Source organism: Odontomachus brunneus, unplaced genomic scaffold, assembly GCF_010583005.1.
Source record: "Odontomachus brunneus isolate Ranch 3 - 2012 unplaced genomic scaffold, Obru_v1 Obru_scaffold_310, whole genome shotgun sequence".
NCBI classification, from domain to species: domain Eukaryota; kingdom Metazoa; phylum Arthropoda; class Insecta; order Hymenoptera; family Formicidae; genus Odontomachus; species Odontomachus brunneus.
This window is the reverse complement of record NW_022639760.1, coordinates 13,445-36,992: the sequence shown is the minus strand read 5'-3', so window position 1 is coordinate 36,992 and position 23,548 is coordinate 13,445. Positions and strand designations below refer to the sequence as shown.

The 23,548-nt window shown below is 36.7% G+C and overlaps 1 protein-coding gene and 2 long non-coding RNA genes across 5 annotated transcripts in view; 2 read left to right on the top strand and 1 right to left on the bottom strand.

The window, feature by feature from the left end:
* Positions 1 to 4,170, top strand: part of LOC116853361 (DE-cadherin-like) — a 22,212-nt gene extending 18,042 nt beyond the window's left edge. For all 3 annotated transcript variants that reach the window (XM_032834425.1, XM_032834426.1, XM_032834427.1), the window contains exons 6-9: positions 1,871 to 2,059; positions 3,104 to 3,405; positions 3,515 to 3,782; positions 4,023 to 4,170. In XM_032834425.1, the coding sequence (XP_032690316.1) occupies positions 1,871 to 2,059; positions 3,104 to 3,405; positions 3,515 to 3,716 (693 nt within the window). In that variant the 3' untranslated portion in view covers positions 3,717 to 3,782; positions 4,023 to 4,170. The remainder of the gene's footprint in view (positions 1 to 1,870; positions 2,060 to 3,103; positions 3,406 to 3,514; positions 3,783 to 4,022) is intronic.
* Positions 4,171 to 6,777: 2,607 nt separating this feature from the next.
* On the top strand, positions 6,778 to 8,984 carry LOC116853366. The gene is made up of 2 exons (XR_004379951.1): positions 6,778 to 7,988; positions 8,345 to 8,984. It is a non-coding gene; the product is annotated as an uncharacterized LOC116853366 (long non-coding RNA).
* Positions 8,985 to 11,987: 3,003 nt separating this feature from the next.
* LOC116853364 lies at positions 11,988 to 13,104 on the bottom strand. Its single transcript, XR_004379950.1, has 3 exons — positions 12,593 to 13,104; positions 12,403 to 12,484; positions 11,988 to 12,301 (listed from the first exon to the last, which is right to left on the bottom strand). It is a non-coding gene; the product is annotated as an uncharacterized LOC116853364 (long non-coding RNA).
* Between the last annotated feature and the right edge of the window lie 10,444 nt (positions 13,105 to 23,548).

The window sequence follows — 23,548 nt, the reverse complement described above, 5'->3', positions numbered from 1 at the left end:
ACGAGCATTTGAAAAACGCTTAGAAAATATATAATTTTATACGCATGAGCCCTATTCACTTCTGCGTCAAAAACATTAGCACTGCTTAGTTTTTTACTGGAAGCACTCGTATTACTAATTTCCTTTTCTTTGGCTTCATTTTCTTGATCTTTACACCAAGGAGATTTCCTTTTTCGAGGCCTCGTTGAACATTTGGACTGCCCGTGTGTCGCTTTCGGGTACGAAGTCATGCTGCATTCAGCAACGTATTCACTCGACAAGAGACGAAAGCGAACTGATCGTAGGTCAAAACAAGTTTGAAAGGGAAGACAGATAAAATTTCTACCAACGGACTTTTCGAACGCAGGTATAAACACGCTCCGAGAACGCAGGTATAAACGCGACCGCCTGAGGGTCGCTAGGCCCGTCTGAACTCGTCACCCGACCCGTCCGCTTTAACTTCGTAACTTCGTAAATACTGCAGATATCGACTTGAAATTTTCAGGGAATATTCTTGAATGGTTTAACAATCGATTAAGACTATTTCCAAAATATCGATTTTTTGGACCCGATAAAGGAGGTTTCCCCCTTAAACTAATCTCCAACTTGTCAACTTGTTCATACGTGTACGGATCGATCGGGGTCCCGATCGCGGGTCGTCGTTTCTCTACAAAAGGAGCCGAGTGCGCACGTATCGACACATGGCCTGCATTATGCATACGTGGCAATTGCGCGGGCATTAGAGCCGTAACCGATAGGATTTAAAGAATGAAAAGAAAGGTGAAAGTCAAACAAATCAGCAATTTCTTTTTCTTGCTTTCTTCTTTTTTTCGTTTCTCTTTTTTTTTTTTTTACGGCTTTATCAAGGGAAAAAGCGGGAAAAGAGAGAGAGAGAGAAAAAGAAACGTTTCTGCAATTCCACTGAATTAAAGAAAAAATGAAGACTAATTAAAGCGAGAATAATTCCGAAGGAGACAAATGATCTGTGCGTTGTCTGTGAAAAGCAGCGCATGCATGCACGCGCAATGGAATATTCTTTGAAACTCTTACGCGTTTGCGGAAACGAATAAAGTTAATTTGAAGCTAGAAAGCGCGCCGACACATGCTCCGTTCCGTTATGCATATTTTGCGTGCGTAATTGATTTCATGAATAAATAAAACCCCGCGGGTCATAGAATTATGGTGGCACTCTGTACGTTTATACTACATCTGAAAAATCCTTTTTTTTTTTTAATAAACTAACATATCGGTGTCACTCGACTCTATCCACTACCGCTACTAACAAGTACTGCTTCAATCTCTCTCTTTTTTTGTTTCACTCCAATCCCAGATCTTCGTGGGCACACGTGGAAGGTTGGTCTTGTGTTTGTGGTGTATTGTTCGATGTAAATAAGACGAGTGTCTCACATTCCTTTATCATCGTCCTTTTTTTCGTTTCCCCTTTTAGCAGTTTGCGGGTACCTCGCGAAATTAACTACTATTTGATTTCCACATATCGAACGAGATTTCTTGATTCTTGCGCTTGAAAAGATACCTATTTATTTCACCGCGCGACTTTCTGCAAACCGACTGGAAGAATCCGCAAGTCTACAACATACAGATAAGAAAAACTTCTCGTCGATTGATAATAACCGCGACGAGAGATAATCGTCCCGCTCATCGTTCTAGAACGATGACGAGCCCTCACGTTTCCTATTCTCCATCCTCCGTATTGAACAGTATAGTTATCATGTACGTAATATATTAAGAATGAGAAGGCATTGTGAGCACGATTCATTCAAAAATTGCATGGAATATATCACGCTAAGTGCATTTTGAAAATTACATGACGGCAGGCCGTCAATTGGCCACTACATACACCCCTCTGTTTAATGCATTGTTACACATACAGACGTACACGGAATCCGTGCCGCAAGACTTGCCCGTCAATCACAAAGTCATGAGAGTCTCCGCCGTCGACCTCGACGCCGGTGAAAATGCCACTATACATTACTCTCTGGGGTCTAAGACAATAGATAATTTGCGCTATTTCCGGATCGACCGCTGGAGCGGCGTCATATACCTCAAGAGACCTATAGATGTAAGTAACGCGCAAGACGCTGTTTATTTATCGTTGCTAAGAGGTAAGCCATTTCTTTTACACACAGAGCCTGTCCTACCGCTTCTCGTAAGCTCATTCGTTTATACATTTTAATTAATTACGGAATAAATATTGAGAAAATTTCAAAATGGTATATAACTTTTATGATTATTTTGACCCGTTCTACCCGTATACGGCGGTTGCTCGATCAGTTACCGGATACCCTATATACAGTAACTCACGGAGGAACTGCGGTGTTACAGATAGATTAGATTAAATTGAACAAACAGCTTCTCTACTATTTTGCGAACAACTACGTAAAATTTTGAGTTATTAATTAAGAAGATTCATGAATGATAACATACGGTAGATGAGCTATGATGGCGACGTCTGCTGCTGTATGCTTGTATATTAGGTCAAACTGAACGAAAAGGTCCCCTACTATTTTTCAAATGTTCACGTAAATATTTAGTTATTAATCAAAGAAAATTGGTGCATTATTTTGCACAACTGTACACCGATTTTCTTTCATTAATAATTAAACACTCACATTTACATTTATTTGGTCATTTGGAAAATAGTAAAGGACTTTTTTGTTCTGTTTAATCTAATATACAAGCACATATCGACGTCACCATCATAGCTCATCTGACACGTGATCATTCACAAATTTTTTTTAATAACTTAGAATTTTACGTAGTTTTTCGCAAAATGGTAGAGAAATTTTTTGTTTAGTTTGACCTAATCCACATGTACCGCGACTCTTCTGTAAGTATACCGGACACCCTATATATGCGCAGAAATATATATTACACAGAAGTTATCCGTTGAGCTATCGGGGAAGGCAAACTTGTTAATTTATTTCTAAAGTACACAAGCTATTCTAAAAATGTAATTCTAAAAATAGCATCGCCTAAGTTAAAATATATGCGCGAAGCGCGACCTATATCGATCCATTTCTTCAAGCAAGCTCAAGTTTTAGTCGAGTTCACTTAACAAAATAAATAAATAAATAAATTACTCACAATAGCAATTCTTACGCAGCGCGATCCAGGTTATAAATTCAACCTGATAGCCATAGCGACGGACCTCGGCACGCCTACATTGATCACCCACGTTGATCTTGAAATACGTGTGGTGGAGCCGTACAAGGAGGCCCCAACTTTTCTATCTTGGCCAACAGCACCGATTGAGCTCTTTGAGAATTTTAGCGATTTTGATGCCAGCATCGTTCGTCTTAAAGCGGTTTCTAACGTCAACGACTCGAACAACTCGGAGAATTCGTATCTACACTTCGAATTGGTCACCGGCACTACGGAACAGACTAACAAGGAAAATACCTTTAGGTATCCATCGATTCGCTGCTTTTCCTCATTTCATACAAATCTGGAGCGAAAAATTCCGACGACCATAAGCGATATATAAATACATACTTAAATGTGTTTCATTTTTTAGGTTGGAATCGAATAATGACGTGGCGGACATCAAGCTCTCCGAGCACCTCGATTTCGAAAGAAATAGGATGTACTCGTTGATAATACGGGTGCAAAATAAAAATGAATTAGCCGCCGAAATTGTGGTTAAAATCGAAGTTCTCGAAGTGAAGGACGACATCCCACTTTTTAATATTGAGAAGAGAAGCATAATGGATAACTAGCCGTAAGGAATGCCTGTGATTCGAGTGCAAGCTATAAATGCCAACGGGACCAGCGATAACAATCAGGTATTAGAATTCTTCTTTGCGTGCCATAGGCTTATCAACGCATAAGCGACTTCTCTCTCATATGTCTTGTGGTATTCGTGCTGATTATACACAAGTATAGAACCTACAGTTTAACGCCGATTCCGAACGGCAGTTGATCTAGTTATTGATTTTTGAAATATTTTGAGCAAGGTACTCTCGTTAATTTGTCGTTGCTTTCCGAGAAGAGACGTTAGCATATAATATTTTTCGATTTTGCAGGGAATCTTAGAGTGATACACCAGTGCGCTGTCTATCATGCTACGTTACGCTTTCTTTCTCTATTAAAATTTATGAGTAATATGTATCTGATTTGTATGAAGCATTTTCTCTTGAATGTCGTTAAGGGAAGAAAACTGTCTGTAAGGTATTGGGTGTACAACTTAGTTCGGTCCGTTTTCAAAAGATGGCTATAGGTGCTATAAATGGTTGACGGCGACAGCTGATTTTTGCTGTATCGTGAAGTGTCAACATCTGCCAACTAAATATTGTTTACAAGCCTTTGAGTTTTGCACAACAAGTTTAATTTTTACTGCGTTGAAAATGTCGAGTTTCGTTCCAAATAAGCACCATTTGCGGGAAATTTTGATTTTCTGTTTCAATTGGAAGAAAAGTGCAGCTGAAGCGCATCGAATGCTTGTGGAAGTTTATGGTGAATCTGCACCGTCGGATAAATCTTGCAGAGAATGGTTTCGACGATTTCAAAGTGGTGATTTTAGTGTTGAAGACAAAGAGCGTTCGGGTCAACCGAAAAAGTTTGAAGATGAAGAATTAGAAACATTACTCGATCAAGATTCGTGTCAAACGCAAAAAGAGCTCGCAAGAACATTGGAAGTTACTCAACAAGCTATTTCGAAACGACTCAAAGCCGCGGGATACATCCAAAAGCAAGGAAATTGGGTCCCATACGAATTGAAACCGAGAGATATCGAACGACGATTTTGCATGTCCGAAATGTTGCTTGAACGGTACAAAAAGAAGTCTTTTCTGCATCGAATCATTACCGGGGACGAAAAATGGATTCACTACGACAACCCGAAACGCAAAAAATCGTATGTAAAGCCCGGCCAACCGGGAACATCAACGCCGAAGCCGAATATCCATGATGCCAAGGTAATGCTCTGTATTTGGTCGGATCAGAAGGGTGTGATCCACTATGAGCTGCTAAAACCTGGTCAAACCATCACGGGAGACTTCTACAGGCGACAATTGATCCGTTTAAAGCGAGCTATAGCCGAACAACGTCCAGAATATGCGACCAGACACGAATCCATAATCTTTCACCATGACAACGCTCGGCCTCATGTTGCTGTTCCGGTTAAAAACTATTTGGAAAATAGCGGATGGGAAGTTCTGGTTCACCCGCCTTATAGCCCAAACCTTGCCCCTTCCGACTACCATTTGTTTCGATCGATGCAGAACGCTTTGACTGGAATACACTTCACTTCAAAACAGGATATAAAAAATTGGCTCGATTCATTCTTGGCTTCAAAAGATGAACGCTTCTTCCGCAACGGAATCCATAAATTGCCAGAAAGATGGGAAAAAGTAGTGGCTAGCGATGGACAATACTTTCAATAATGTATTAATTCATTTTATCATTCAAATAAATGCGTTTTTCAAGCAAAAAAACGGACCGAATTAAGTTGTACACCCAATAAAAGAATCGATTTCTGTTATTACATTTTCTGAAAATACTGTGTCATATTGTTAAGAATTTATCCTAGATCCATATCAAAAAATCCAGAAAATTACGGAAATTACAACTTATTATTTGAAGTGGCGCGTAGATCAAAATAAGAGCTTACTGGACCTTTCAAAGTTCGTCATATAATGGCTATAATAATAATCTACGAACCCAAGGAAGATAAAAAATCTCAGGAGTATTTGTCAATACCGAAACCAGTCGTAACATGTAGTAACGTGCTCCAAGTAATCACTAATCTAGAAGTTAATTTTGTTTTTTATCGCTCAGTGGTCATTCGAATCTCAGTTCGTACGTACGTATAATCTGAAGATGGATAAAGAACGTAATAAAATCGTAATATAATCGAAATATAATGTGTACGTACAGATCGGTCGCGGAAAAAAAATTTGGTAGAAACAGGAGCACCATCAAGCCTAAAACAGAGTTCGTGCGAACATCAGCAACAGCGTATTCGAGTGAAGATGCGTTTATCACACATACCTCTCACGGCTATCGATTTATAAATTTTGTTCCCGTTTTTGCAGCAATCTCGCAGATGATAATCTGTCGAGAGTGCAAGAAGAATGTATAGTTTGGCGAAAGTGAGCATTGCGGGCTAGGATTTAAAATTGCGGTAACTTGCGTGTGCGGTGTGAAAACCATAGACTCATGTTCAAGAATTAGCGAAACCAAGCCTTCGAAATTAATCGACGACTTGTCATGGTGATGATATTGTTAGGTATCTCCAAAGAAGGTTTGAATTTCTTCTGATTTCATGGATTTGTGCCAAGGATTATCAAATAGCGCTTACGAAGCTGCCTTGTAAAATCTGCACAGTGCGTCTAGCAACGTCTTTAATTTATTGACAAAGAAAGCAGTTGAAGAAGAAAAAAAAGTGAACTCTTTGCATAAGCCGCCGATGGATTTGATAGTCTCTGGTGAAAAATGGGTCGTGGAAAAAAACCCGACCAGAAATTGAATCTAGTGATTGTCTAGTAATGACACAAAAAAGTTGGGTCTTACATTGCTACTAGCTAGGAATGTAACGCTTACTTCTCCTAATGGTTGTACCAAAAAAATTATCTAGTAGCTAGATAAAAAAATAACTTGTAACTACAATTGGTATAAGTACTAGACAGTTCTGATATCCAATTTCTATTCAGGATTGACCGATGATTTTCTATCTCGTTACTGTGTAATCTTTTTTATCTAGCCACTATCTATGCCACTATCTATCTATCTAATTGGTATAGTTACTAGATAGTCCTGACATTCAAAAGATTGAGTAGGAATATTTAGCCAGTCGCGAGCTAGTGACTGGCTAAAGAACTTATCTAGTCATTACTATCTAGGCACTAGTCTTGAAATCTACTCTGCTAGATACATTTTTGCTCGGGAAAAGGTTTTAATTCTTTATTTGGAGTGACAATGTTGATTGGCAAATATATTGACAAAGTTGTAGATCTCGTTGTCAAATCCAGCTTCTGCCTAACCTACAAAAAAGCCAAAAAGCGCATGAATGAAAAAGAATTTGAAGTATGGACTGAAGAGTACGAGGAAGAGTGCACGGCCAACCATTATAATTCTGCAGAAGGGATGGAAGTCGAGGCAGTGAAGAAAATGTTCGACAGATCCATAGAACGATATGGCGTGAGATACACAACATACATCGGAGATGGTGACTGCAATACGCATAAACTCTTATGGATATGCAGCCTTACGGTAAAGACGTAATTATTACCAAATGTGAGGACATCGATCATGTACACAAAAGGATGGACTCTCGTTTGCGCAATTAAAAAAAAAGAGGAGAATTGAAGAAATGGACGCTGTCAATCAATATAATTAATAAGCTTTCCAATTATTATGGATTAGCTATAAGAAAAAACTCTGACAGTGTAGAGAGCATGAAAAATGCTATTAATGCTACAATAAAACATTTATACTCTATCCACGAGAATCCTTAGTACGACTTGTGTCCACCTGGTGCCGAAAGTCGGTGCAGATACCGGCGCGCAGAGGCTGCAGAATTGTTGGAATACGTTTTCTCATGATCTGCCGCTTTCAGCAGAATTTATCTCATTTTTTAAATCAATATATGCTGATTTATCAAGAGATCTTCTGCAACGGTGCTTAGGAGGTGAATCTCAAAACGTCAATGAAAACTTCAACGCAACAATTTGGCGCTTGGCGCCGAAGCATTTTCATTGTGGTTTCAAAACGTTGCAAATAACAGCTTTCTGGCCGCTTCTGTTTTTAATGAAGATTCTTCAACAATTTTACAAATTATGTCCATTCTAGGCATAGTCATCGGACCGGAATATCGTAAGTACGTCGAATATCGAGACAGACAATGACAGAAACACGCGACTCGTAGCAGCAGAGACTTCTAGCAAGCTCGAACAACTTGTAGAAATGAACGAGCAACATAAAATGAGTTTTATGAAGTCGAAAAGAATTTATTATATGGACCTGGAATTACCAATTAGGCTGAAACTTATGTGAGTACTAGAAATATATGATTGAATAGTAATTGAAACTTTAAACGCATTTTTCTTGAAATGATGTTTCTCCAATTGACTCCCACGATTTGAAACAAACTAATGAACCGATCGACTTCAACATACAGTTACATATTTGAAACATGTCTCTTTATCATGTGAAATAGCGAAATTTTAAAAAATTAATTTTTTATATTTATTTCTAACGTAAATCTGTCGATTTCTTATGACAATTTTTTAAATATAATTTTTAAATATCTCAAAATTGTTGAAAAGTAATTCGTTTTTTATTTCTCTACTTTAGACGATAGCGGTAAGATCGTAGATTAATTATCTTACTTGCGTTTTTGTTTCAGTTCACCGTACCTCGAGATTTCATGAGAGCCATGAAACAGCACACGCCTAAACACGTCACGTTAGTTTTTGTGTATCTCCTACATTATTATTCATATAAAACTATAAAAATTTATACTTATAAATTAAATATATATTATTATTTTTATCAAGTTTTAAATCAATCGTCTGCTTAGTTTCCGAGAAAAAAATTCGTGAAAATAACCTATTTTTTGCTTATAGATAAGTTTCCCCCCTTAATCATACTGTGTCTCTCTGTCTTTTTGTTCCTTTAAAAGAGTTCCATTACGAGTTGGACAACTTTAAGAATCTGTTCGCCATCGACAGCCAAACTGGCATCATTACTACATTAGTGACGTTCGATAGAGAGGTCGAGAACACTTACAACAACTTACAACGTCAAAGTATTAGCGATGGATAATTCGCCGAGTTAATTCTCTATCAACGCGGCTATGATTACGGACGTACTGTTTTATTAGTGGACCCATTAATAGATAAAGTTTAAAGTTAATCGCGAATGACTTCTTACACGAATGTTAATATGAATTCTCCTTACTTGCAGAAATGACGTGTATCTCGTACTGATACTCAGAATAAATTTGTATATTATGTAAACGTTCGAGACATATAATCAAAACTTAACTAATATTCTCACTCAGAGTATCTCGTTATCTCACCTCTATCCTGTGAGCCAACTACAGCTAGAGAATCGATAGGCGGCGCATTATAAATAATTCGCAGCATATTTAAGTTACAGCTGGTGTCAACTTCATCGCTATCTTCATCCTCGTAATTAATAACGTTTCCATTAATATCGTCATTGTCCTTATCGTGTAAGACTTAGTACATTTACGTTATACTTTTACATTAGGAGTGATACATGTGCATAAGTGGAACGAGAGAAAATAGTGCGTTCATTGTAGGTTGCGCAAAACATATATTGAAAAATTCCTGGATTATATATCGCGATATATATATCGCGTTCTCGTTGTATCGTGATGAGTTGTTGGACAATCGATATTTTATATGATGAAACATTTTTTTTTTTTTTTACTTTTCGAGCGTAAATGACTGTAACGTGATTGTAACATTTTAAGATTTGACAAAATTGCAATAAAAATTAAACAATGAGTTGTACAATACTGGAATATCGCAATAGATATGTAAGTTTAATATTAATCAAATAAATATTTGTTTCTTACTGATACAGATTTATTTAATGTCAGGCATGACACGTCAAAACAGCTTAATTTTCGACAACGCAAATCTTACAACGCACACGATGATTTTTCGACGTAAAACCGAAAGATATTAAAAGCAAAAAGCGATGACTCGCTCTGGTCGACTTCTATCGTATGCTCACGACGCGTGAGACGCACGTGATATGTATAGGTAATCGTAATATACCGCGCGTGACAACAAATTGTAAATAAGGAGCAATGAATATTGGGCTCAACTTGTCAATTTGAAAGTTACCAGATGTTATATTACGGAAATGACTTGACACTTTGTCGACTGGATAATTGTCCATTGGATGATAATTGGAAATCAATTCTTTTTATTACTGATATGTTCTAATTATTGTACGAAAGGTTGCTTGGGAAAGGTTGCTTTTAAAAATTTTGTTAACATTTCCAAAATAAAAGACGAACGGTTTGCACGAGCCAGATTTATTTAATGCTTAGTTTATACTTTCTATACTATATAAATATTATATACTATGTACTATATACTAATATTATGTACTATATACTAATATACTAGTATATATTATACTAAAGTATAAACTAATTTATACTAAAGTATAAACTAGTTTATACTAAAGTAAAAACTAAGCATTAAATAAATAAATCATTAAATAGAATATCTTAAGCATCTAATGTTAATGAAGACATTTTCCCGTACATACATAAACTGACACAGACAATTGACAGTGGTATGCGCGTCGTTCCACGTGTTATAATTTTAGATATATTATACGTCGATAAAGTCGACGAAGTATTAAGTTCATCTTTCATTTGTTCATTCATTGAGATCATTGAGACAAAAGATTGAGAGAGAGAGAGGGAGGGACTACTGTCTATTTTATTAATACTCCTTTCTTTTAACATTACACGTAATATTAACGAAATGCTATGTGACTTACTTTAAAACTCGCCAGCAAGGAAAATTTGAGTAACTTTATAAAGTCGCGCGTTTATAGCTTCCAGGTTCAAGAGACGTTCCTCTCGCGACCAGTCGCCTGTATGAAGTTAGCCCCCCACTTTTCAAATTTAATAATTTTGACAGTTGTGCTGATTTGTGCTAGGTTTGTGCTACATTGTGCTTGAATTATAAATTTTTAATACGAAAAATGAGCAAGAAAAATGGAAAAAATCGTTTTTTGGTAACCCCCCACTTTTCGATTTTCGAAATTTTTTTTATTGTGTTAGGTTGTGCTAAGTTGTGCTAACATTGTGCTAAAGTAGTATCTTCGAAAAATAATCACGAAAGAAATAAAACGAAAAAAACGATTTTAGGCAAATAGAATAAAAGTAAGATTTACACTCATATAAGTCAACCAAACGATATACAATTATATATCTGAGTTGTGCTAGCCTAACACAAGTCAGCACAAGTTTCAATTTCGCCAGCACAAGAATCTAAAGGGCACTTTACTCTTGAACGCGGCCCATCACGCTCGCAGTCTGTCATTAATCACCACTTCTAGACTTTGTATTGACTCAACGCGGAGATCGTCGAGAATCGGCGTCGAATCGTCAGTTTCCACTAACTAATTCAAACGGCGCATAATTTACAAGAATTGTTCACGAGCCGACGGCGACGACGATCGCCTGCGAGCGACGGCAAACGAGATATCGGATCGGCTTCTCCTCACGGAGAAACGATACGACAACGAATAAACCGCGCGCGATTTACGACGTGTAATTGTCTCAAAGCCGCGGCCAATTCACTCCGCTCCCCAAGTCTTGTGAGGCATTAGAAGCGATGACGCGGACGCGAGACGTGCGCGAGCTGCGTCAGCGGAGCAGTGATCGAAAGATTCCTGTTGAGTCGCAAGAGCGGGTAGCAAACTAAACGAGCAACGACAGCCGACCAAAATAAGACGAGAGAAATCCGACTATCGAAGAGAATGAGACCGCCCAACCGATACAATGAGAGAGTACTCGGCGAAACTTCTTAGCAGCAATCACACTGTAAAAACAGGCGTGTTATCAGGTGTGTTAAAACAATACACAATTCACTAATTTGATGTGTTATGTATTTAAACAACACAGTTGCGGTTGTAGATATGTTGAAACGACACACGAAGTGCACTGATCTACATATGAGTTCTGTGTTACAGTGGATAACACACTTCATGTGTGTTAAAACCGCAACATGGTAAATTAAATGCATATAATGTGTGTAAAAATAATGCAGGAATCGCAGAATAACACATTTAGAAAAAACAACACATTACTAGAGTTACACACTTACAGGAATTACACATGAAACCTCGCAGTACTCAAAACGAATGAATAAGAAAACATGTGGATAATATTAATGATTTGATGAATGCAGTTGTCACTAACAAATATTTTTACATTTAGTCTGCAGAAAGCATTGGCTATTATACAGGTGATAAAATAGTAGAATATATTATTTATTGTTATATTATTATTATTATATTATTTTATTATTAATATATTATTTATTATTTATCATATTTTTATTATCTAAACAGTTTATGTAACGTCTACGACATTATATGGGAAAGAAAGTGTCGTGAGCATGAAACGTCAAATAGCTCAGTGATTTAGTGCAGCGCCCAGCAAGCGAAAAAAAATCCAGGTTCGAGTCCCAGCATAGCTAGCAGCAAACCGCGCTTTGGGTATTTTTCTCTCTCCGGATCGAAAAGAAGACGCAGGTCCGACCGTCACGGCATTTCCCATCACTACCTTTAATACAATATCCTCCTAATACAATACATACATAAGTCGTACACATATATATATTCAGCTAGCACAACACGAATCATACGTATCTATAGAACACATTTTTCGTGTGTTATACTTACACGTTTCTTGCAAATCTACACACTTTTGTAAGACAGTTACGATTTCCTCTTAAAATCGCCAGTACGACCGTCTCGTCGCCTCCTAGGAAGTTGGTGGTGTACGTAATGAATAAATGAGTTTTTCGAAACACACTTGTACATGTATTTTTACCCAATAAACACTTATACAAAATATGACACGAACTCTTACATCTAAATATACGCCTTTTAAACTAATCCGTTAAGGAGATATTCGCTTGAGCTCGAATATTCCCTGGGATCTTATCGACTATTCGACTAACACGGTTTTTCGACTTTTTCTATATCTCTTCTCACGATCCTTTTGCGCTTCTCTCTTCCCGTGTATATTCCGTGTCTGTCTCAAACTCTTTGCCCGCTCCTTTTTGTTCCTCTCTCCCACTTGTAAGACTCCGTCTCTCCTACCTCTTTCTTTTCACTTATCGACTTATCGACTTCGGCAGCGCTCTCGATGTATCGAGTTGGAAAATCGTTAGTTACTCCGACCTGATACCCTTACACTTTCTTGTGTGTTACATAATTTACACACCTGCAAGCGTGTCAAAAACGACTACATGGATTACACACGTAAAATGTGTTAATGTAACACACTTGTTTTTATAGTGCACTTGTTCTTACAGTGCACGAATGGAGAAGAGAGAAGCGAGTTAGCGTGCCGGTTCAAAGGCGAAACATTGCGGACTGCTCGGATTCCAACCGCTTGCTGCTACAAACCCGTACATTTCGCGGTTCTTCGGCCGTGCTCTGGCGCTCGCGGATTGGACACAACCGTTCGAGCATTTTTTTCCGCTGCAAGCCTATTCTCCTTAAAAGGATCGAAACAGGCACGCGCAATTCCTTGGTGCGTGCCGGCTGCCGATTCGCGGAATCGGTGTTTGTGTCCGGGTTGTTTTGACCATCGCACCGAGACACTTAACGTGTGAGGTTTGCGCACGGCACGCGTCGTGAGGCAAGCTGCTCACGTTGAGATCACGTGCTTCAACATTATCTCTGGACAAGACGAATCGGCGAAACAATCCGTTCGATTCCCGAACACGGCTTGAACACTTTTTTTCCGATGCAATTTGAAACGCAGCCAATGGTCCAATAAGAGAATTTCTAGGAACTAATCATAAATCAAATTTTCCCATTAGGATTATAGGCTACATTCCGAACTGCACCGAAAAAATGTTTAAACCATATTGAAATCAAACGTACATATATACACACATCTGCACGCACGCGCACGCGACATACATACATTAGTATCTATGTGGAAGTTGCATTAATTTTTGTTCGTGAATCGATTAATTTCGCTCGCTTGCATGGGAAGGAGATTGCGATAATAAACAGAGATGCTCAATTTTCTATTCCGTTTATTACTAACAAATAACTATGATAACAATATCTTGTAATGTGTACATGTAAGCTGTTAATGTTTTTTCGCGGTGAGTGCACTGTAAAAACAAGTGTGTTACATTAATACATTTTACGTGTGTAATCCGTGTAGTCGTTTTTGACACGCTTACAGGGGTGTAAATATGCAACACACAAGAAAGTGTGTAGATTTGCAAGAAACGTGTAGATATAACACACGAAAACTGTGTTCTATAGACACGTATGATTCGTGTTCTGCTAGCTGAATGCATATACGACTTATATATGCATTTTACTAGGACGTATTAAAGGTAGTAGTGATGGGAAACGTCATGGCCGGACCTGCGTCTTCTTTTCGATCCGGAGAGAGAAAAATACCCAAAGCGCGGTTTGCTGCTAGCTATGCTGACACTCGAACCTGGGTTTTTCGCTTGACGGACGCTGTACTAAACCACTGAGCTATCTGACGTTTCATGCTCACGACACTTTCTTTCCCATATAACGTCGTAGACGTTACATAAACTGTTTAGATAATAAAAATATGATAAATAATAAATAATATATTAATAATAAAATAATATAATAATAATAATATAACAATAAATAATAAATTCTACTATTTTATCACCTGTATAATAGCCAATGCTTTCTGCAGACTAAATGTAAAAATATTTGTCAGTGACAACTACATTCATCACATCATTAATATTATCCACATATTTTCTTATTCATTCGTTTTGAGTACTGCGAGGTTTCATGTGTAACTCTAGTAATGTGGTTTTTTCTAAATGTGTTATTCTGCGATTCCTGCATTATTTTTACACACATTATATGCATTCAATTTACCGTGTTGCAGTTTTAACACACATAAAGTGTGTTATCCACTGTGACACAGAATTCATGTGTAGATCAATGCACTTCGTGTGTTGTTTCAACACATCTACAACCGCAGCTGTGTTGTTTAAACACATAACACACACACATGTATACTACACCCATGGTTGTACTCGAATGTGAATGCAGATTACAGGTTTGTGTGTGAGAGACAGGGAAAGACAGGGAAAGACAGGAGAGGCAGGGAGAGACGGAGAGAGATGGGAAGCGACAGGGAAAGACAGGGAGAGACAGGCAGAGACGGGGGAAGACAGGGAGAGATAAAGAGAGACAAGGAGAGACAGAAAGAGATAGGGAGAAACAGGAAGAGACGGGGAGAGACAGGGAAAGATAGGGAAAGACAGAGAGAGACAGGAAGAGACAGGGAGAGAGGGAGAGAGACAGAGAAAAACAGGGAGAGACAGGGAGAGACTGGGAGACACAATGTGGATTATAGGTTTATGTGTGAGTTTTTCGCGTCGTAATTAAAGTGTAATGAAATATTAAGAAAGGAAATGGAAGGCTGTATGCTAGTCCACTCTAAAAAAAAGGCATGTAAGAGATTTAATTGTTGCCGCTTTTCCGCGATGCTGACTGGTTCCCTCGCTTAGCTCACTTCATGTGGGCTGGGGCTTGCTTCGTGTTGTTTGCGCCTGTCAAATTACCAGGCAAATAACTGTCATCGCGTTAATTAGCTCATGAAGAAAAGAATACAGAAGAGATATAAATTATAAGAATAGGAGAATAGAGAACAGAAGAATAGAGGAGAAAAAGGAAAAAGAAAAGGCAGACAAAGAGAGAAGCATGTTATTTAAAATAAGGGTAAGAATAAGGTAATTTTATAAGGTAATTTAAAAGATCATTGTAATGATAAAGATGCTAAATAGCATACGCGCGCCTGTAATAATACGTTTAAAAAACGTATGTGAAACTAATATATGCTATTGGGGATGATGTGCCCTAACTATGTAGATATAGAAAACAACAAATTAACATAAAACATTGACATAAGACATAACTGTCTTAAAAAATTTTTTTTTTATTCAAAATATCTGAACATTATAATATCACAAAATATATTTATCATATAATTACTTGTGTAATAAATACTTACGTACATACATACTTGGTTAATAATATTAATGTTACTTCTTTTTTTAATTAAATTAATTTAAAACATCTACACTTTGTTTAAATTAACATGTATTTTTTGTTTTGTTTTGATAATTTTTGTTTTGGTTGGAACGGCGGGGGGTATTCGTATCTTCTCTCCGCTGCAATTAGTTTAGGAAGGGACGTGCGATAACGTCTGACCGGAGGGCGTCCAGAATGTTATGCGCAAACAATTCTCGGGACGCCCTTAGGGTTACGGTTGAGATAGAACACTCGAGAAGGTTTTAGTCGGTACGAGTCCGACATAAACCCTTGATCTTTTCTAAAAGGCCAGTGATATGCATAGGCATTTCCTACCTGTTACTAAAAAAAAACAGTCTTTTATATTTTTATCTTATTTCTTCCTTACAAGAGATGTGAGATGCGTTATTTTTGTTCGAATATATTTTTATCGATCAAGTGCGATAAGTCACTGCGCGGCACAAGTATGAATCGTCATTAGGGTTCCTAAACATCCGAATAAATGATTATCCGGGTATCCGAGATCGGATCCGATCTGAGATTTCAAATCCGCGTAATGAGATACGATGAGATGCATGAGATAAATGAGATACGAACAATTGAAACATCGGATCCGGATCTAAATTCGCGGCAGAGTCGACAGCGATACGTAATGCAAGATTACAATTGCCGGGAGTTTGGATTTAAAACTAGTTTGGGTAAAAATATAAAACGCAAGGATATCGTAAGTAATATTGTAAATCTCGCTTGCTATTTGTCTCTGAGCTTGGCGCTATCAGGCGTGTTAACGGTCGGAGAGATGAATAAATATTCTTTATTATTATTATTATTTATTAATGTTCCCCTCGGGATTACATGGCGCTTTTTAAGGGCGCGTACTCAAATCCTTTACGACCTTAATAAATATTCTTTTCGTGTATAAAATTTAGCGAGAACAAGATGTTAAATAGTTGGGTGTGGAAATATTGTGAACGTTCGGTAGATGCTTTAACAGAAACTTGCAATATATGCGATGTGGTATTGCAAACAAAAGGCTCAACATCTTCAGTAAATAAACATTTACGATTTGTCCATGGCATGTTTGAAAACAATACAGAAAATAGAAAACGCAGGTTCGGAAAGTCTTCTATAATATATATAATTTTTACAATATTATACATAATAATATAAAGAGATAATTGCATAATAAATTAATATTTTAGTAGCAATATATACAATTACATTCGACTGATATAACTCCGTTCCTTTCCTTTTAGTCATACCGACGACACGCTCGAGAATGACGAATCTTATGAAGATCCGAACCGAATTGCGAGCTCGTCATCGTCGCGTACATTAAATGAATATACCCTGAATAATCAAGCAGCCAAAAATATTAGTACGAAACGTCGTTAGTCGAGTAGTTCGTCAAAGTTACTTATCTATGGACAAGTTAATGATATTTCACGGCCATGTAGTGCAGAAAGAGCTGAACTCCTCGACAGAGCTTCGGTAAAATTGGTAGTGTCGAACCAACTACCGCTTTCATTCATTGATAGTACCGGATTTCGTGATTTTATGAAATTAATCAAGCCAAATTATAAAGTGCCATGTGAAACAACATTCAAAAAAAGATTAATGCTTGCTTATGACGATGTAAACTCGCAAATTAAAACAGAATTAAATACTGCATTATCGGTGTCTTTCTCAACCGACTGCTGGACCTCAAGATCGGAAGACTCTTATACCATAGTAAATGCTCATTTTTTAAATGACAAATGGGAAGGAAAGTCTTATAATTTAATTACGACGGTTATGGACAAAGCGCATACAAGTACAAACTTAGCTAATAAAATTAACTCGATTTTAAATGAGTGGGAGTTGACGGACAAAATAATGGCGGTTATCACCGATAATGCAGCAAATATGCTTGGAACTCTTAAAAATATCAATGCTGAAGTAAAATCAGGAGTATCCTGTGTAGTCCATATTCTACAATTCAGCATAAAAGAAGGTTTGAGCCCAAAATACATCAGATTTTTTGTATTGTTAAGAAAATCGTATCTCTGTTCCATCATTCGTATAAAGCAAGCAACGCACTTGAAGAGCAATAAAAAGCACTCGGATTATCAATTTTAAAACTAATTCAAAGTTGCTCTAAACGATGGAATTCAATATACTTTATGCTTAATCGTTTGCTTCAAAACAGGGTTCCCATGGAAAACGTTTTAGCTAATAGAAATATTGTTTCCCGCTCTACTGCTGAGCAACTCGATATAACAGAATGCAAATGGACACTCATAAACGAACTAATTGTCGTTTTAAAACCTCTACAAATAGCTATTACTTTGCTATTACTTTTGTAATTCTCATACACCTATTTCGATGGTAAATCCAGTAATTCGGAGTCTTATTGACATTCACTTATCTTATATACATTCACTTATATACCGACTTAGATTGCGACTCAGAAAGCGTGCGTAAATTAAAACGTTTAATATCGGCTGATCTGCGAAGACGGTCTATACTTGATTGCAAAGATATGAATTATAATGTAATTCCAGCTTCTAGACAGATAGCTCAGTTTTTAGATCCTCGTTATAAAAATTTAGAAAATGAGCCTGCGGAAGCAAGACAAATTATTCGTGCATATATAAAACAATTATGCGAACGATATGTAACAAATAATAGTAATAATGATAATAATTTACCTGTATCAAACAGTGCCCTTGATTTTCTTTTCGGAATACAGCCAAATAATCGCGACACAAACACTCAGTTTGAACTATATGTAAGCGAACCACAAATTGGGCATAATTTGGATGTATTTAAGTGGTGGAGATCAAACAAAGAACGCTTTCCCGTTATAGCATCACTTGCAAAAAAGTTCTTAGGAATCCCGTCTACCTCTACCAATGCTGAACGCGTATTTTCAACAGCAGGAAATATTGTTACTGCTAAACGAAGTTCATTATTGCCCGTGTTCGCTGAGGCAGAATAATCATAAAATTCGGCCGCGGGACGACATCAGGGATATCCGTGGAATCTCGGTCATTTTCCTTCGGTTAAGAAGCCACACAATCAACCGGTTAATTGTAGAGTAAATGTCGCGTCCTTGTACATTATAATATTGCGTTGAACGTTATCGTTGCGTATTAATATAAAATGCAGAACAAAGAATATACTCTAGAGTATAGAAATAAAGATACATGCTTAAACCCATACATAGAAACTAACAAAATTTATTTATTTGTATTACAGATAGTTTCATTTTCAAAAAGGTCTTCTTGCAATTGTAAAAACTGTCGGTTTTAAAAAAGAAATACGAGTACATTAACATTTTCGGCCAATACTGAACTTCGTTTAGCAGTAACAATATTTCCTGCTGTTGAAAGTACGCGTTCAGCATTGGCAGAGGTAGAAGGGATTCCTAAGAACTTTTTTGCAAGTGATACTATAACGGGAAAGCGTTCTTCGTTTGATCTCCACCACTTAAATACATCTAAATTATGCCCAATTTGTGGTTCGCTTACATATAGTTCAAACTGAGTGTTTGTGTCGCGATTGTTTGGCTGTATTCCGAAAAGAAAATCAAGGGCACTGTTTGATACAGGTAAATGTATATTACACAAAGATTTGTAAATATATTGAAGTGTCTATTATTGTAAGATTATTTAGGATAATGTGTTTTAATATATTTTATTGATAGATTCTATTGTTTCTTTTTATAGCAGAGAAAATAGCTTTCAAAGTTGCTGACTCCACAAATGTTCGAGAAACATATAAATTACAGCATCCTCCAGTAACTGACAAGGAGAATGTACAACTTGCTTTAACCCGTTTCATCCTGAAATGGCATAAATTTTATCTGTTATTCATTGCTGTAAATTTTATATTAAATCATGAACGAGTTTAGTCAAAGTTGGTATACTATAGGTTCTGAGTGTGCTCTTTAAGAATCTGACCTTCTTTTTTTACTATTATCAATATGAAATCCAATATGGCGGCTTAAAGTTGGAGAAATCGAAAAAATCATTGATCCTTTTTGCTTTAAACGCCATTTCGATAAGGAATGCATTTGTGGACTTATCGTATATATTTGGTGGCATACAGGCCTGTACTTTAAAATGTTTCTTCACGGAATTTTAATTTTTATGTTTTTATAAAAGATGGCGCTGTTTTTTCACAAAATTTCGTGTTTTGTTGGTTTTCTATAGTTTCTTAGTATATGACTAAAAATAACGGTCATAATATTTACCAGGATTATAATATCAGCATCAGTGAATGTTACTGGATGAGTACTAATCGTAATAGTATCACCCAAACCTCAAAATACCGCAAAAACACTGTTTTCTTACAAATTTCGTGGTTACATTATAAAATTGTTTGTTTTCTGTGTCATAATTATTACAAAAAAAAATCGTTATAAATATACTTTACAAAAAAATTGTTATAAATAAACTTTACAAAGAATCATTATAAATAAACTTTACAAAAAAAATCGTTATAAATAAACTTTACAAAAAATTTTATAAATAAACTTTACAAAAAAATCGTTCTAAATAAATTACAACATCAAAAAATATTTGGAATAAATTTTACAAAAAAATCGTTACAAATAAACTTTAAAAAAAATCGTTTACCTAAAAAAAATTTTTTACCTAAAAATTTGACATAAAAGCATGGATTGGAAAAAAAAGTATGTAAGTTATGTTTGTCGGTGAGTTTTCTCTTTCTGCCAAAACCCTTGGAGTTTCGTTTTAAAGGCGTGCCCAGTCGTATGCCCATTCATTTTTGTACGTGGCCTATGCATTCCTTTTTGGAACAACGATGTCATCATAAGGCTCAAATCGACAATATAGTTGTCTAGAGAAACGAAATTTCAACTAATTTTAATGATTCTTGTTCGTACTTACTCGGGAAGACATTAGCAACAAAACTGTTTGTGGAATTTAAAAATTTTGGTTTAAAATTTAAGGATTGTTTTTATCTTTAAAAATTGATAAATTATTGATAACAAAGTATTTTTAATGAAATATTTGCTACAATTTATTTATATATCGTCGTTTCGTAATGAAAAAGATGCATCTCTTGCATATAAGCTCGGGAGGAACGTATTTTCCATTAGTAGGCGTCGATATAAATATAAATTATTAAATTTTAAATTATTAAATTAAATTTTAAATTATTAAAAAAATCTTTCAAATTCCGCGAACACAGTTTTGTTGCTAATGTCTTCCCAAATAAATACGAACAAAAATCATTAAAATTGGTTGAAATTCCGTTTCTCTAGACAATTTTGAATAGTAAGAGTCACTGTTTCCTCTATTGTGCGGCAGCGCGAAGATATCGAGTACACGCTGCAATGGTACTGTGTGTGTGCATCGGTCGACATAATTGACTGTATCTTTGTTAATATTTGGAATGACACTTTAAAAAAAATTTATATTCTTAAAACCCTAAGTTATCCATTTAAGCAAAAAAACATTTCTCGATTTTTTGAAAGATTCAGGGTAGACTAACCCCTTAATAAATAAAGAGGACATTTGAAATATATGAAAAATAACTCATTTTAAGTGTAAAATATATTTCATATTTAATATTTATCCTTGTTTCTGTAATATTTCTTCTATTGTCCGCAGGACCTAAATCTATACTAATTTTCGTCTTTGCTTTCTCTTTTCACTTACTCTTCCCAGCATTATATCATTTTCTTTCTTGATAACTGAGGGAAAATCCTACATAGCATATCTATCTTTCTCTGGGAAGAGAAAGAGGCATAGCGAACTTTTATCAAATATTTTGTCTCTTATCAAATATCTCTTATTAAAATCCTCAGGTTGTTCCACCTTCGACTTTTTCGATATGGCGCCTCGGGTATCGCTTCCACATTCCTTTCGGAACGCATCGCAGCCAAGGTTCTCTACGCTAGAAGAATGTGAGGGGGAGAGCAACGACGACTAACCGCTTCAGATAACCCTTACAGAAGGCTGATTACCACGCGGCAAAGAGAACACCACTTCCGCCGCGCCACGTACCGGTTCAAACCGGATGCAGGAATAATGAACTGAGATATCTTGGACTGGGCCGCAGCCCTGCTCATCCCGCGCAGAAGACGAATTTGCCTCGCGCGTGACTGTATCTAAGCCTAACCTAACTAATTGAAGTCTATCTTTGATTTGGATTGGTCCCTACCGCTGAATGCTCAATCTGTGCGTTTAAAATGAGTGCACCTTCCCAGTCAAATAAATAATTAGAACCTAATCCGATGCACCATTCCGAAGAGGATGTCCCCTCTTTCCGAAGGGGGAAGAGAACGTAACTAACATTATATCCAACTCGTCCCAAAACATTGGTTATTCTCGTTTCCTCTATGCACTTCGGGCATGTTCGGGAATTTTATTCTCGTTTATTTGCCATTTCCTCTAACGATGATTTTTTAATACAACCTAAGTGTCTCTCAGGAGCACTCGAGAGGAATCAAAAAAATTCTTTGTCTGGGTACACTTGGGTGGGGAATCGGAACATAGCCCTGGTTTGCGTGTGAGGGCAGTTTCCCCCACTTACGATGTCCTGATCACGTAGTTGGTGGAGGCAAGCGAAGTCCATAAATCTGCGGTCATCGCGTATTTAAAAGAGAGTCTACTCATTTAGTCTCGACGTGACAACGAGTCAGAAGTGTTGTGAACAAACAGACCAAAAAATCGCAGTTCTTGAAGTCTATCAGAATAATCACATCCATTTAGGTAAGCAACAAACTCTACATTACGAGAACAAAAGCCTCGAATGCAATCTCCTTTTCTTATTACGACTCACTACTCTGAGATTATAGTTGCTTCACAGAGCCGAAGTTCCTTGTTTATTTGTTGTTAAGGGGGTATTCTAGTGTGAAGGCCTGTTTTCAAGGCGATTTTAGAAAATGAATTCAAAGCAAATGATAAACCTACAGCATAAATGTTTTGTACTGACATTTCTTTATCTTTAAAGAAACATCTCGAATTTTGTCAAAGTTTTTTATTCAAAATTGAAGAAAATATAAGTGGATAAAACAAATCACATCGTAAATTGCACAAATAACAATTATATCAATACAAAAATACAAAATATATATACTACAGGTATACATATACAGGGTGTCCCGAACCTCCATGATAACTCTTGTGATGAACGTAGAATGAATTGAAGTGAGTAAGAAAGTCCTGTGACGTTTTGCGATATTCGCAATAGTTTTTGAGAAATTAATTATTTTGTCTCAACAAATCAGCGCACAGAAAGCGGCAGCAGAAAGAAAGATGCCTTCGACCGACGTGCGACCGTGACACTCGCGAATCGCATCTCGCCGTGTCTCTCCGCCCTTAGCTACGAGATAGCGAGTCGTAATATACTGACTCATATGCATGACATCCGTGTGCTGAATCGACACCGAATCGAAGCGTGTCGCTGCAACATGTATGTAGAGGTGACACAGCGAACGGCGTGTAACACAAAATCGTATAATAAGATAATTATCTTTCTTAAGATAATTATCCAAAGATAATTATCTTTCATTTTCTCGACGTCGCACAGTGTGATATTTTCGCAATCTAGGTGGACAAAATGAAAATTTTTTATTAAATCATAAAATTAATAAAACATTAAATTTTAATTGTAAATAGATCATATTTAAAGGCCCCATAATTATTTTTAAAGAAAATAAGAGGAACATATAATAAATGGATTTGAAACTTCTGCTGTTTGGGTCGCAAGAAAACAAACACCTATGAAAGCGCGTCATTCATTTCAACTT